We start from the raw sequence: 14615 nt of genomic DNA, 5'->3' as shown, positions 1-14615 counted from the left end.
TCAAAAAGAGAGGGAAAATAGTGAGCTTGATAACTGCAGTGAAAAGAGCTGTTTTTTTTTTTTTTTTACCATCAATCCCATAGATGTTGTATTTGAAACACCCTCACAGCAGTATTACAAATATGCAGCATTAAGCAGTACATCAAGTATTACATAACTATTAGGGGTGGGAATCACAGGATAACTCCTGATACTATCATGATATTTTACCAACGATAAATCACAACAGCAGCGACTCTTTGACACCATATATTTCAAGAAAATCATGATATATCACTATCATTTTGTAAATAAAATGTGCTAAAGATGATTAGTTTTTCATTTATTAACAGTTCATCTATTTGTTTATTTTAAATAGCAACAATGTACAATAAGTATTATACAGCTACCAAACAACCATATGCTTGAAAAATGCTTATTTCTAGAGAGAACAGATTTGTGACTAAATGATTTATAGTAAAAAAGGAAAAATCTCTACTATTACTACTACTATGAATGATCATATCAGCAACATCTCCAATTTATATTACTAGTGGTAGTAATTTAATACTAGTAGTAATTAGGGATGTCACAAAATTCCAGTAGTCGGTTTATTCAATGAGTTTATTCTTTATGATGATAATTATAATTAAATAATACAATGTAGTAAATGTGACAAACATAATTCACCTTTGTTGTTTAATGTATTTTTATACACTGTTGATTATAAAGGCAGCACTTTATTCTTAGCATGTTTCTTCATAACTGTTCAGGGATCGCGGTCCCTTTAAATGTTCTGAATGCGTGTTGATCATGGTGTTGACGTGGGACTTGTCAGCATCATTTTGGTTTAGATTTTTCTTCTTCATAAAATAAATGACACACGTACATGTGTGGTCAACGTGAGAACTTGTCTCTTGTAATTTACTGCAATTTCCACAACATAAACATTTAAATTTAAGGCTGTATGCTGTTTAAAAGTAGACATTGTTTATAAAAAAACAAGTAAAAGCAACAATCTAGGCATAATTATTATTAGTAGTACATATTATTATTACATAGAGACATGGCTAAATCTACTGTACAACAGTAGCCTAATATATTTCTAATTTCTTCACGTTAAACCGCACTTTAATTTTGACAGGTTGCCGTGAAGACCTTCAAGTGTCTGTATTCATGATATGATAGTTTTCTCAAATGAAACGTTAAAATCTAATTAAGTGACTATGATAGAGTGGGACACTCTGAAGGGGATAATACTGGTCTGGCAGTTTCCTTTGGCAGGGCTCAGGGCTCCGGGCAGAGAGAAGGGCATGAAGAAGTTATTCCAGCAAACTTTAATATTGTAGTTTGGGTACAATCATTGGTGTACAAATAGGTATATAGGTGGGGTGTGTGTGTGTGTGGTTTTCGATTACGTTACGCACACGCGAGCCACCATCCCACAGAATGCGGAGTCGGCAATGATGATGCGATGCGCTCGGAAAGGATATGACATCATTACAGTTTCAAAATAAAATTTCAGGAATAAAAGACTTCCTGATATAGCGCCCCCAAATTTAGCGATAAATTTGAATCCCAAAGGAAAGTCTACTTAGTTGGTGTCATCTTCATCCTCCCAGGCTGGCAGCCGCACAAGGCGCACGACTGACCGAAGGTAGGTCTGTCCCTTGATCTTAACTTCAGCTGCCCTGACTCGTCCATCCGAACCGGAACCGGTCTTCACCACTCTCCCGATGGGCCACTGAGCTCTGGGTAGCTGTGAATCAACCACCATCACCACCTGGTCAGCAGCCAGATTGTCTGTGTCCCTGTGCCACTTCGACCGCTTCTGAAGGTCCGGGAGATGAAGACGGATAAAGTTGGACCAGAAATGGTCCGCCAGGATCTGGCTGTGGCGCCATCTTCTTCTGCTGAGAAGGTCACTAGATGCATAGACAGCCTGTGGGAGTGATGCGTCACGGCGTCCCATCAACAGTAGATTTGGTGTGACGGGATCCGGATCTGCAGCATCGGAGGAGAGGTACCCAAGCGGTTTAGCATTGAGTATTCCTTCCACTTCAATCAGCACAGTTTGCAGCACAGGTTCAGCGACGGTGTGGTCCTGAAGGATAACTTGGAGAGCTGACTTAATCGACTTGATCTCTCGTTCCCATGTTCCCCCAAAGTGTGGAGAGCCAGGGGGGTTGAAACGGAACTCGATTTGCTGACTGGCCAGCTGTTCTTGAAGAGGAACTTCTAAAGCGGCAAAACTGGCTTGCAGCTCCGCAGCTCCACCTCGGAAGTTGGTTCCTCTGTCAGCAAGGATCTCAAATGGCTTTCCGCGGCGGGCGATGAGGCGACGGAGAGACATCAGGAAAGCATCAGTGTCTATGCTCTCCAGTAGGTCAAGATGCACACAGCTCGTCGTCATGCACTTGAAAATCAGACCCCACCGCTTTTCTGTGCATCGGCCCACCTTGACATTGTAGGGACCAAATAGATTCGGTTGTACTCACATTCACTGAGGGGCTTGGAGGAACGGGAACTCTCGATTCCTTCAGGAAAGACGTGATAAGAGCCGCTTGTGTCAATTCCATCTCTTTCTGTCGCCGTCGCAACATCTGATGCCTGGTGATAGCCTCTCTACTCTTGTGTGCCATCTCTGCTTTCTCCTCCAGTCGACGTCTCTGACGTTCTTGTTCTCTGAGAAGATCCTCCTTCTCATAGAGGGCCTCTCTGGCTTCTTTGTCTAGAAGAGTACACTGCTCGTCCACTAGCGTCTGTTCCATGATCTGCCACTGCACTTCTGCTAATTCCATCCGCTTGACCTGTTCCTCCAACATGGCACTTTGTAGCTCGGATAGCCCGCCTGCAATGGACCTCTAGGTTGATGAGGCAGCACTGGCTCGAGATCTCGGTCTGTTACGATGAGAAGATATCCAGGATCGACATGACTCTGCTCTCACAGATGGCAGTGAAAATGGATCAGGGATTGGGATGTCTTGAGCTGGGGCTGCTGCTCCGAGTTCCTCAGCTTCGGTGGAAGGGAGTACTGTGACTCTTAGTGTGTACCCAACTTCAAAGTTTGCAAGGGATGCTGGTAACTGTATCTTACGCTGGGTTTGAGAACGCACTGCTGGATCTGCAGATGGTTGTCCTGGCTCCATATTGTCTCCAGAAAGCTGTCAGATCCAGCTCGAAGGACCATATGATAGAGTGGGACACTCTGAAGGGGATAATACTGGTCTGGCAGTTTCCTTTGACAGGGCTCAGGGCTCCGGTCAGAGAGAAGGGCATGAAGAAGTTATTCCAGCAAACTTTAATATTGTAGTTTGGGTACAATCATTGGTGTACAAATAGGTATATAGGTGGGGGGTTCGATTAGGTTACGCACACGCGAGCCACCATCCCACAGAATGCGGAGTCTGCAATGATGATGTGATGCGCTTGGAAAGGATATGACATCATTACAGTTTCAAAATAAAATGTCAGGAATAAAAGACTTCCTGACAGTGACAGTTTATGCATTCGTGTCCTCATATAGTGAGACGGCAGATTAAGCTTTTAAGGCTAATAAGACTGCGAGCGAGTGTCACGTGCTTGTGCTTGTGCTTGCGCTTGTGTGTGTGTGTGTGTGTGTGTGTGTGTGTGTGTGTGTGCGCACTCTCGTGCATCAGCACAATAGATAATAACAGATCAGTGCCTGTCGTTGAGAGACGCAGAACATGCAAGAGCTCAGTAATTATTAATGTCAATGTCAATTTTATTTATATAGCACTACTAAACACAACACTAGTTGACCAGTGTGCTTTACAGCAATACAAAAGACAAAGTAAAACACAATATAAAAACAATACATTTCATCCTCAGCCATATGCCAAATCACAAAGATAGGTTTTTAGCCGAGATTTAAAAACAGCCAAGGAAGGGGCTAATCTAATATTTAAAGGTAACACATTCCATAGTCTAGGCGCAGCTGATGAAAACGCCCGGTCCCCGCTACTTTTCAACTTTGTTTTTGGTATACATAAGTACCTCTGATTCGATGACCGGACCGGAGAGACTTAACTGGACGATGTTCTGTCAGTAAATCCGAAAGGTAAGGAGGGGCCAAACCATGTAAGGATTTTAAAACCAGAAGAAGAATTTTAAAATCAACACGATATTGTACTGGTAGCCAGTGCAAATGACGTAGTACTGGAGTAATATGTTCCCGCTTTCTAGTGCCTGTTAGAAGTCTGGCCGCCGCATTTTGAATTACCTGTAACTGATAAAGCTGATTGGCTAATCCCGACATACAGTGAGTTACAGTAGTCCAGCCTCGTAGTTAAAAAAGCATGAATCAGTCTTTCAAAGTTTTTAAAAGATAAAATTGACGCAGTTGGAAACAGCATGATTTAACCACCGAGCTTATCTGCCTGTCAAATTTTAGACTGTCATCAAAAATGACACCTAGGTTTTTAAACCCAAGACTGGAACTGGAAGTGTTACATTACCTAAGGTAATTTGACTAATAGAATTCGATGAGCCGAATACTATAATTTCAGTTTTATTTTCATTAAAATTAAGGAAATTTCGAGATTTCCAATCAGATAGGCAGGCCTTAATTTTTTCCAGTCCATCACAATTTGGTTTTAGGGGTAAATAAACTTGAGTGTCGTCCGCATAGCAGTGGAACGACAACCCATGTTTTCTGAAAATGGACCCCAATGGAAGCGTATATAATGTGAAAAGAGTTGGAGCCAAAATGGATCCCTGCGGAACACCACAAGACAAAGGAGCAGCCTTCGATGAATATTCCCCAGTACCAACACTAAACTTCCTATTTAACAAGTATGATTTAAACCATTCCAAAGCAGTTCCTTTGATACCCACCCACTGCTCCAGACGATGAAGAAGAATAGAATGATCCACCGTATCAAAGGCGGCACTCAAGTCTAGCAATATAAGTATGGTAGAAACCCCAGAGTCAGCAGATATTAACACATCGTTTAAAACTTTAAGGAGTGCAGTCTCAGAGTGCAGAATGATATTTTTTAAAACCCGATTGGAAAAGCTCAAAAACCTTACTTTCATCCAGGAAACTCTGTAATTGATTCAGCACTATCTTCTCTAAAATCTTAGAGACAAAAGGCAAATTCGAAATAGGTCTAAAATTCACCATAACATTTAAGTCTATGTTTGGTTTCTTTAAAAGTGGCCGTACTATAGCATGCTTCAATGCTTCTGGTACCATGGAGGTTTCTAAACATCGATTTATAATGTTTAAAATGTAGGGCCCCACAGCATCAAAAACTTTTTTCAACAGAAAAGGAGGGATGGCATCCATAGAGGAGCCCGACGGCTTTAATTGCCCCACTATTTCTTGCAGATGGGAGAGAGAAATGGGTACGAATTGCTTAAGCTCTGCCAAATACGCCATGGGAATAGTAGGATCAAAAGAAGGGTAAGGTATCGCCAATCTAATGTCACTGATCTTATTCACAAAAAAAATTAAGAAAATCATCACACAGAGTACATGATGCAGCAGGATATTCATAAACAGGTGGGTTAATAACAGAATTAAAAACAGTACAAAGAGTTCTTGGTCTGTGATAGTTTTTAGTAATGAGTTTTGTGAAATAATCAGATCTTGCTGCTCTCAAGGCCTTTTGATATTTTAACAATGAATCACTTAGTATTTCAAAAGAAACATGAAGCTTATCCTTTTTCCATCTACGCTCTGCTTTTCTGCAGGATTGCCTCAAAGTGCGGATGTTATCATCAACCCATGGATCAAAACCTGGCTTAGGTTTTAAAATCTTTACGGGAGCTACTACATTTAAAACATTCACACATGTAGAATTAAACTCATACAAAAGCTCTTATATATATATATATATATATATATATATATATATATATATATTTTTTTTTATTTTATTTTTTTATATGCATATATGCATGCAACAAATTTTGATCTGGGTGAGATGTGAGTAAAAAAATCAGATTTTTTTGTGCCAGTGTAAACGCAGACATGTTGTGGCATTTGTGTCAAAGTTTGCTATGATGGAGTTTCTGAAAGGTGTCTTAGTGGTGGTTGTGATTGTTGCATTTGACCTGCCTAATGCATGGGGAAGTTTGAGATACAGTCAAAGTCCAATTGCACAGGAGCCTTTTGGCCTTCAGGAGAAGCAGCTGTTGCAGGGTCCAGTGAAGCCTCTGGATTGGAAGTATCCCATTGTTCCTGAGGTGCAGAGCGAGTTGGCGGTGAACTTCCAGTTGAGGCAACCCGTGACTCCCAGTAGCGTAGCGGTTCAATGTGGAGAGAACCGGATTCTTGTAGAGGTCCAGCAGGACTTGTTTAGCAATGGTCATTTGATCCAGCCAACTGGCCTGTCTTTAGGCGGCTGTCCTGTTGTTGGTCAGGACTCTCAGTCTAAGGTGCTCATCTTTGAGTATGAGTTACAGGACTGCAACAGCGTGCAGATGGTAAGAACTCCTAAATCTAATTTATTTATTTTTTGTGGCAGAGGGTTGATAAAAGTTAATGTTGTATTTTCACCGTTCTAAACTTGTGCTTGAAATAACCCTTCAAACCAACAAGCCCATCTTGGTATGTGGCATCTGTTTAAAAACCCTCTTGCTCAACCAACTGATTCAATCTCTTCCAGATGACTGAGGATGAGCTTGTCTACACCTTCTCTATTACCTACACCCCTGAGGCTCTTGCAGGTACTCCGATTAACCGGGTTGAGGGTGCAGTTGTTGGTGTTCAATGCCACTATCAAAGGTAAGTGGTCTGTGACTTTCACTTCCTCTCGTGCAATGGGCAGCACGTTTAATTGGTCCTTTAATGAACCACAGGCTTCAGAATGTAAGCAGTGATGCCTTGAGGCCAACATGGGTCCCTTATGCCTCAACGGAGGTTGGTGAAGAAGCCTTGGTGTTCTCCCTGAAGCTTATGATGGGTTGGTACAGGTTTTTGATAAAAATAAATCCTTATTCTTGTTTTTTGTTCTAAAATGTTCCCCCTTTCTCTGTAGATGATTGGTCCAATCAGAGACCTTCATCCATCTATTTCCTGGGTGGCATTATTAACATTGAGGCATCTGTGAAGCAGTACAATCATGTGCCTCTGCGTGTGTTTGTGGACAGCTGTGTGGCCACTCAAGGGCCTGATGTGAACTCCCTTCCGAGATATTCCTTCATTGAGAATCATGGGTAAGGTCATGGCCCTTGATGCTATAGGACCGTTTTGGTTGCTTTTTAACCAGTCATGGCTAGGGTCTAGTTGCTCACTTTCTCTATAGTTGAGTTGCTCTTTGTCTTCAGGTGCTTTGTGGATGCCAAGGCTACAGCTTCCAGCTCCCGCTTCATGCCTCGGTCCCAGGTTGACAAGGTCCAGATCCAGCTGGAGGCGTTCGTGTTCCAGGAGAGCTCCAGTCCTTCTGTATGTACTACACATATCATGAGTTAATTTGACTTCTCTTCCCATCTTCTTTGGTTTTCTGACGTGTCTGTCATCCCTTGCAGATCTACATAACATGTGTTGTGAAGGCAACTATTGCTTCTGCACCCAGTGACGCTCAGCACAAATCCTGTTCATTCGCCAATGGGTACGTTGCACTTTATCTTATTTTAAAGCGGACTTTGCTCATGTTGAAGGTGGTGTCTTTGTCTTGGTTCAGGTGGTTTGCTGCTGATGGAAATGACCAAGTTTGTGGTTGCTGTGACTCAACATGTGGTCCTGATGGTGGAATTGCTGCTTCTCCCTATGGAGGTTAGTAACTTTTGCTCTTAAGGTTGCGTTTGACGTTTTAACTGCTCTAACCTGGCTCTCCTCTTTCTAGGTGTTCAGTGGGAAGGCAAGGCTACACTTGGTCCTGTGGTGGTTCAAGGCCAAAAGAAAGTTCCTCAATAAAACTGACATCAATTCTTGTATCTGACTTGTTATATTTCTTTGTTCTCCCTATCATATTTCTGTGCTCTCAAAAGGCTTGTTCAACTTCATGCAGCAATGCACAGACTGGTCAGTGGCTTACTTTAGCAGTGCATTCTGGGTAGAAATTGTCTGACGTGAGATCATGCCAATTCCAAAGTGCTGTAAGTGGCTCGAGCAGCTGACTGGTGCTTTCTGCGCAGCTTCTCCAGAGCGGCTGCTTGACACTGTTTCGTGATTGGCTGGCTTTACGGCATGACAAGCACTCATTTGGTCCCTTTAGTTCCACTACTGTTCACAAATCTCTTACTCTAAACTATTATCATTTAGTTGCAACATTATATTGTCCTTTATCAACTGAATACTCATTTGACTTCACTTCAGTGATAGTGTAGTTTTTATGTTGAGCTTCATAGACCCTTTTCATGTTTCTGGGTTTCTCAGAGTGGAAGTCATCGTAGTTGAGTTCACTTTTATAGTGGTGACTGGAGGAGTACATTAAATATTCTGTCACCATTTGCTCAAATGGCAAAATATAAATGCAGTAACAGTTTCACAACTTTCAAAAAGAGAGTGAAAATAGTGAGCTTGATAACTGCAGTGAAAAGAGCTGTTGTTTTTTTTTTACCATCAATCCCATAGATGTTGTCTTTGAAACATCTTTAACTCATGATATGATTGTAGCAGGTTTATTTGTATACTTATGAATTCCACCCAAAAATATTTCTTTTTGTATTACTGGCAGTTTCGTTGTGGGTTCATTCTGCTTGCGCGTCGGGTTAGTGCAGTGTGTGCGAGTGACGTCATCAGATTGCGCAAGGCTTACCTCAGTCAGAGCAATGCTGGATTTGACTGAGGTGAGTTCACGTCAGGTTTCTCCGATAATAAAACGGATATATAAGTTGTTATTATCACATATGTTGACATATCACTGTGTAAGAATGTCTGTGATGAGTGAATTTTGCAGTAGTCTTAATAAACTACGAGCCGCGATATTGTGTTTTTATATGTTAAATGCAGTTCGGTAGTTGCTGCAGCACATGGTGAGCTAGCTGTTCTGCAGGCCATTAACATTGTATTGACGTGATGCTATCTTTTTAGATGCTAACCTGATGTCACGCAACACTCATTGCCATATTGTTTATGACCGCAGGTATGTTTTTTTGTGTTTGTGCATATTTGTTTGAGATGACTTAATGAATATATGTGTAGTTTATGTAATGGAATTTTACAATGTGTTTTTCTATTGGGAATATCTGTGATATTTTCTTTGTATTTGTTTTGATTACAAATGTATGTAGCTTTTCTGTATGAAAAGAGGTTAAATGTGGTTAATGTGAATTCAGTCAAAGCAATGCTGGATTTGACTGAGATGCTAACCTGATGTCACGCAACACTCATTGCCATATTGTTTATGACCGCAGATAATAAACAGCATTGTGACAGCCCGTGCCTCGGTGTCTACTTGAGAACAACCCAGAACACAACGCAGAAAGACAAGACGGGTTACATTGGTGCCGTGACCTTTTGGATTCTTCGAGTATCGACGCCACTTCGATCGCCGTGGGGACTGCATTGTTTCACCCAAGTATTGCACAATGGACTCAGTGAATACACCAGTGGGTACGGGGGTTTTTGATCAGGATGTGTATGATACTGTGGGGTTTGGGCGGGGGAGGTTATTCAAGGATGAGGTTCAGTCGCCTGATGTGGGAGGGTTGAGAACGCCCATGGCGTGTTCCAGTCGTGTCCAGTTTCCCCGCAGTCTTTCCCCAAGTGAGCAGCGTACCACGTCAGCCTCTAGTGATGATGTAAGAGCCCTCATTACAGAGTTAGCCAGCCAAATTGGCCAGTCTATCGCAGACCAGCTGCAACGTAATAGCGATGTAACAGCACACGACACATCTGTAAAAAGGGGGGGTTCACAGCCAGAACCTCAACCGACAGAGTTTAATTTGTCCGGTGTTAAGCTAGTAATGCAAACTGATGCTAAGGAGCCGCCTATTTATAGGGGTGATAGCAGTGATAAGTGCTCTGTGCAGGAGTGGGTGGAAATGGTAGGGGCATATTTTCGTAAGAGTAATGTTCCAGTACACCAGCAGCCACAGGAGATATTAGCTAAACTAAGGGGAAAGGCTAGAGATGTAGTGCGGGTTACTCTACGACATAACTCTACTGACCCGACTCCCGACTTTGTCTATGACATACTGAAACAACACTTTAGTGAGTTGACCTACTCATCCATGCCAATGGCTGACTTTTACAACACCAGGCCACTACGAGACGAAGGGGTGATGGACTACTGGATCAGGTTAAATAACGCCATTGATATCGCTTACGAGTGCTTAAAGAGACAGAGACGAAGTGTTGAAGATCCGGGACGGGAGGTATGCATGATGTTCATCAAGTTTTGCCCAGACCCCATACTCTCTAACAGACTTAGCTTCAAGGCGGCTGAGGAGTGGACCACAAGCGAGGTTCAGGAACGTATTGACGCCTACCAGAGGGAACTCAGGATGCGCACGCTGGCCAGTTCGCATGATCCACTGAGACACATAGTCACGCACACCCAGTCAGCCATGTCACGAGAGCCAGAGCTGTCTCAACCAGCGCCAACAGAGCCCCAGTTTCAGCTGCCTTCTTCTCAGGGGTTCGTTCTGCCTCAAGCCACTATGTTGGCTAACGCATCAGTTCAGACACCAACATCACAGCTCTCACCTTTAGCAGAGCAGTTTGTGCCCAATTCCCCAGCCGTTCATTTGCCTCAACCATCCCATGCACAGTCTGTTCCACAACATGCACAGTCACCAGCATGCTTTCAGGCTCCCCAGTCCAGTCACGCCACTCCAGCCACTGCCGCAGCTGTTGGTGTGAATAGCATGAATGCACTGATCAATCTCCTAGATCACTTGGTGGTGCGTCAGAACGTCCAAGCCCCTGCACAAGAGCCATCATATGGTCCAATGACCTTTCAGAGGAGGAGCTGTAGAGTCTGTGACGATGTCAGACATTCCACGCTCGCACACTGCAGGAGAGAAAACCTGTGTCTCGCGTGTTTTGCTCCTGGTCACTGGAAGAAGGACTGTGACAAGTATGGACGGAAGCGGGTGGGCCAGGCTGATGCCAGACGAGGGCCGCCGGCGGGAAACTAGGGAGCCCACACTTGGAGAGGGGCAGTGTGGGGGATCAACACGAAACCCTCATTGGAGACGAGGACTTGGAGTTACTTTACGTTAATGCCTGTTCGGCCGTACCAGAAGGTCTTCAGGTCGTGGTTCAAGGGTCTGGAGAGGTGCCAGCTTTCAGTGATTTATTCTACGTTCAGGTTGTGGTTGATGACAAGGTAGAGCTGAAGGGCATGATTGACTCAGGATCCATGGCTTGTACGATGAGTGAGGGGGCTGAAGCATTACTCAAGGTGGCAGGAGTCCTTATTAAAGAGCCTGAATCAGCCGAGAGAATTGTGCTTGTGGGTTGTGGCGGAAAACAGACATGTCCCAGAGGTGTTTATGACTTGACGCTGTCTGTGTATGGAGTGAAGTGCGTTGTTCCTGTTTTGCTTGTGCCAGGCCAGCATGATGAACTCATCATCGGTTCAAACGTCCTCAAACACCTCGCACGTACCATGAAGAGCGATGAAAACTACTGGAGGCTTATATCAGCTGGAGGCAAGAAAGTACCGTCAGACTGTGACCAGTTCCTTGATATGCTGTCCTGCACCACAAGATGGAAGAGCGAGGATGTCCCAGACAAGATCGGCCCTTTGAAGCTGTCTCATGCTGTCACACTGGAACCGCAGCACGAACACCTAGTGTGGGGTAGGCTGTCCAGCAAGGTGCCGATGTCTCCAGGCAGCACAGTCATTGTGGAACCATGCGGTTCCAGGTCAGGTCCACGGGATGTCCTTGTGGGTCGTGTCATCACTGCAATGTGGGCTGACAGGTGGGTGCCCTTGAAGATGACAAATCTTTCGCCGAAGCCAATCACATTGAGACGTAATGCCATCATCGCTGATGTTTTCCCGTGTCTTGCTGTGGAGGACTTCAACGTTCAGCAAGGTCTGTGTGAGATGGAGGGCTTGAAGCCAGAGAGTGTTATAGTTTCGGCTGTCACAGATGCTGACCTCAAAGCACGCCTGTCCAACCTGGGGTTGAGCGATTTGGACATTGATTCATGCGAGGCCAGCTTTTGGGCAAAGAAACGTCTTGTCGAACTGGTTCAAGAGTATGAAGACATCTTCTCCAGACACTCACTTGATTGTGGCGAGGCGAGAGAGTTTGTGCACAGCATTCGCCTGACAGACGATCGCCCATTTCGCATGCCATATAGGAGAGTTCCTCCTGCACATTACCAACAGCTACGACGCGTGCTTTCAGACATGGAGGAGAGGGGGATCATCCGCAAGTCCATCAGTGAATATGCATCCCCTCTCGTCATGGTGTGGAAGAAAGATGGTGGGCTCAGAATCTGCACAGACTTCAGGTGGCTGAATGCACGGACTTTAAAAGATGCCCACCCACTGCCTCATCAGGCCGACTGTCTAGCAGCACTGGGAGGTAATGCTGTCTTCAGTACAATGGATTTGACTTCGGGCTTCTATAATGTTCCGATGTGTGAAGACCACAAAAAGTATACAGCCTTCACGACACCTGTTGGGTTGTATGAGTATAACAGGATGCCACAAGGGCTTTGTAACAGCCCAGCATCGTTCATGCGTATGATGCTGAGCATCTTCGGCAGCCTTAACTTCACCAGCCTGCTCTGCTACCTAGACGACCTACTTGTCTTTGCGCCCACTGAAGAGGAAGCACTAAACAGGCTCCAAGTGGTCTTCGGTAAGCTCAGAGACAACAACCTCAAGCTGAGCCCCAAGAAATGCCACCTTCTGATGAGGTCAGTAAGGTTCCTTGGTCACGTCATTGACCAAAGTGGGGTTGCGGAGGATCCCAATAAAGTTGATGTCATCTGTAAGATGCCAAAGGAGGCTCTGATGGAGGAGGATGGTCGTACCCCTTCTGTAAAGAGGCTGAAGTCATTTCTTGGAATGGTGTTCTTCTACCAGTCTTTCATCCCTGGCTGCTCAGCCATTGCCAAGCCCCTGTTTGCTTTGACGGCAGGCCAGAAGAGGAGAGGCCGGACTGGTCGGAGTGGTGGAGGTGCGGGTATGTACAGGAAACTGACTGCAGCGGATTGGACTCCTGAGTGCGAAAAGGCTTTCCGGAAGCTCAAGACAGATCTGCTTAACTGTGCCGTATTGGCCCATCCTGATTTCTCAAGACCATTCATCCTGTCTGTTGATGCATCCCTGGACGGGCTTGGTGCTGTGTTGTCACAATTGCCAGCAGGGGAGGACAAGGCTCGCCCCATTGCTTTTGCCAGTAAGACACTCAGCAAGTCACAGCAAAGATATCCCGCTCATCGTCTTGAGTTTATGGCACTGAAGTGGAGCGTCTCTGAGAAGTTCAGTCACTGGCTGAAAGGGCATGACTTTACTGTGTGGACAGACAACAACCCGTTAACCCACATCATGACCAAGCCCAAACTTGATGCGTATGAACAGAGGTGGGTAGCTAAACTGTCTTCATACAACTTCGACCTGAAATACATCCCAGGCCCAAAAAATATTGTAGCAGACGCACTCAGTCGAGATCCCTTTACCACTTCAGTTAGCAGGCGTCTGATCCAAGAGCCATATGGTAGACTAGTGCAAGAGGCTGAAGGTGCGGAGGCTGAGGAGGTGCAACAGACATTCAGACTGGGCGTCCAACACCTTCAAGCGGTTCAACAGCACGAGCCAACACATTACACAACAGGCTCCTACAGTGCAGCTGAAGTCAAAGCTGCTCTAGCCGCTCACAGCTCCTGGAGGAGTGGTGTGGAGAACAGGGCTCTTTGTCTTGGCCAACATGTCCAACAGCTGCAACCCGCAGGCCAGTGTACTTTTTGCCCTCACTCACTCTGCGCGAATTGGAAGATAAGCAGCTTCAGGATCCCACAATATCTTCTGTACTCCCGTTTGTGGTCCGCAGACGTCGCCCATCCAGACGAGAAAAGCACAATATGGGCCCCAGTTCATTGGCATTACTGAAACATTGGGAGAGGCTAGTCATCCGGAATGGTGTCTTGTACCGAGAAACGAAGGACCCTGTGAGTAGGATGAAAAGATTCCAGTTGCTACTGCCAGCCAGTTTGAGGGGTGAGGCCTTGAAGGGAGTTCATGACTTGGCAGGACATCAGGGACAGGCGAGGACGCTCCATCTGGCAAGACAGCGCTTCTTCTGGCCCAGTATGGAGAGGGACACAAGAGAGCATGTGCGATGCTGTGAGAGGTGTGTACTTGCAAAATCTCCAGAGCCCTCAGCACGAGCCCCCTTGAAAAGTATTAAAACTTCCGCTGCCATGGAACTGGTCTGTATTGATTTTTGGTCAGCAGAGGATAAGAACAAGAATTCTGTTGATGTGCTGGTTGCGACTGACCACTTCACGAAAATGGCTTTTGCCTTTCCATGCAGGAACCAGACTGCCAAGCAAGTGGCCAGGAAGTTATGGGATTGTGTCTTTTGTGTCTACGGGTTCCCTGAGCGCATCCACTCTGACCAGGGCCCTAATTTTGAGAGTGAGCTAGTGTCTGAGTTGCTGCAGCTGTCGGGGGTGGCAAAGTCTCATACAACGGCTTATCACCCAATGGGCAATGGGGGCACAGAGCGCTTTAACCGTACACTGGGCAACATGA

General features: G+C 45.0%; 2 protein-coding genes across 2 annotated transcripts; both read left to right on the top strand.

Moving 5' to 3' along the window:
• Positions 1–2851: 2851 nt before the first annotated feature.
• On the top strand, positions 2852–6990 carry LOC137046082 (uncharacterized). The gene is made up of 4 exons (XM_067423134.1): positions 2852–3010; positions 5965–6432; positions 6615–6733; positions 6987–6990. The coding sequence occupies exons 1-4, from the start codon at positions 2852–2854 to the stop codon at positions 6988–6990; spliced, it is 750 nt and encodes a 249-aa protein (XP_067279235.1).
• Positions 6991–8571: 1581 nt separating this feature from the next.
• LOC137046081 (uncharacterized) lies at positions 8572–11034 on the top strand. Its single transcript, XM_067423133.1, has 3 exons — positions 8572–8739; positions 8984–9035; positions 9255–11034. The coding sequence occupies exon 3, from the start codon at positions 9481–9483 to the stop codon at positions 11032–11034; it is 1554 nt and encodes a 517-aa protein (XP_067279234.1). The 5' UTR covers positions 8572–8739; positions 8984–9035; positions 9255–9480.
• The last annotated feature ends 3581 nt before the right edge of the window (positions 11035–14615 follow it).

The sequence above is a fragment of the Pseudorasbora parva genome, chromosome 18, assembly GCF_024679245.1.
Source record: "Pseudorasbora parva isolate DD20220531a chromosome 18, ASM2467924v1, whole genome shotgun sequence".
NCBI lineage: Eukaryota > Metazoa > Chordata > Actinopteri > Cypriniformes > Gobionidae > Pseudorasbora > Pseudorasbora parva.
The sequence above is the reverse complement of the archived record's forward strand: the minus strand, read 5'-3'. Positions and strand labels throughout refer to the sequence as shown.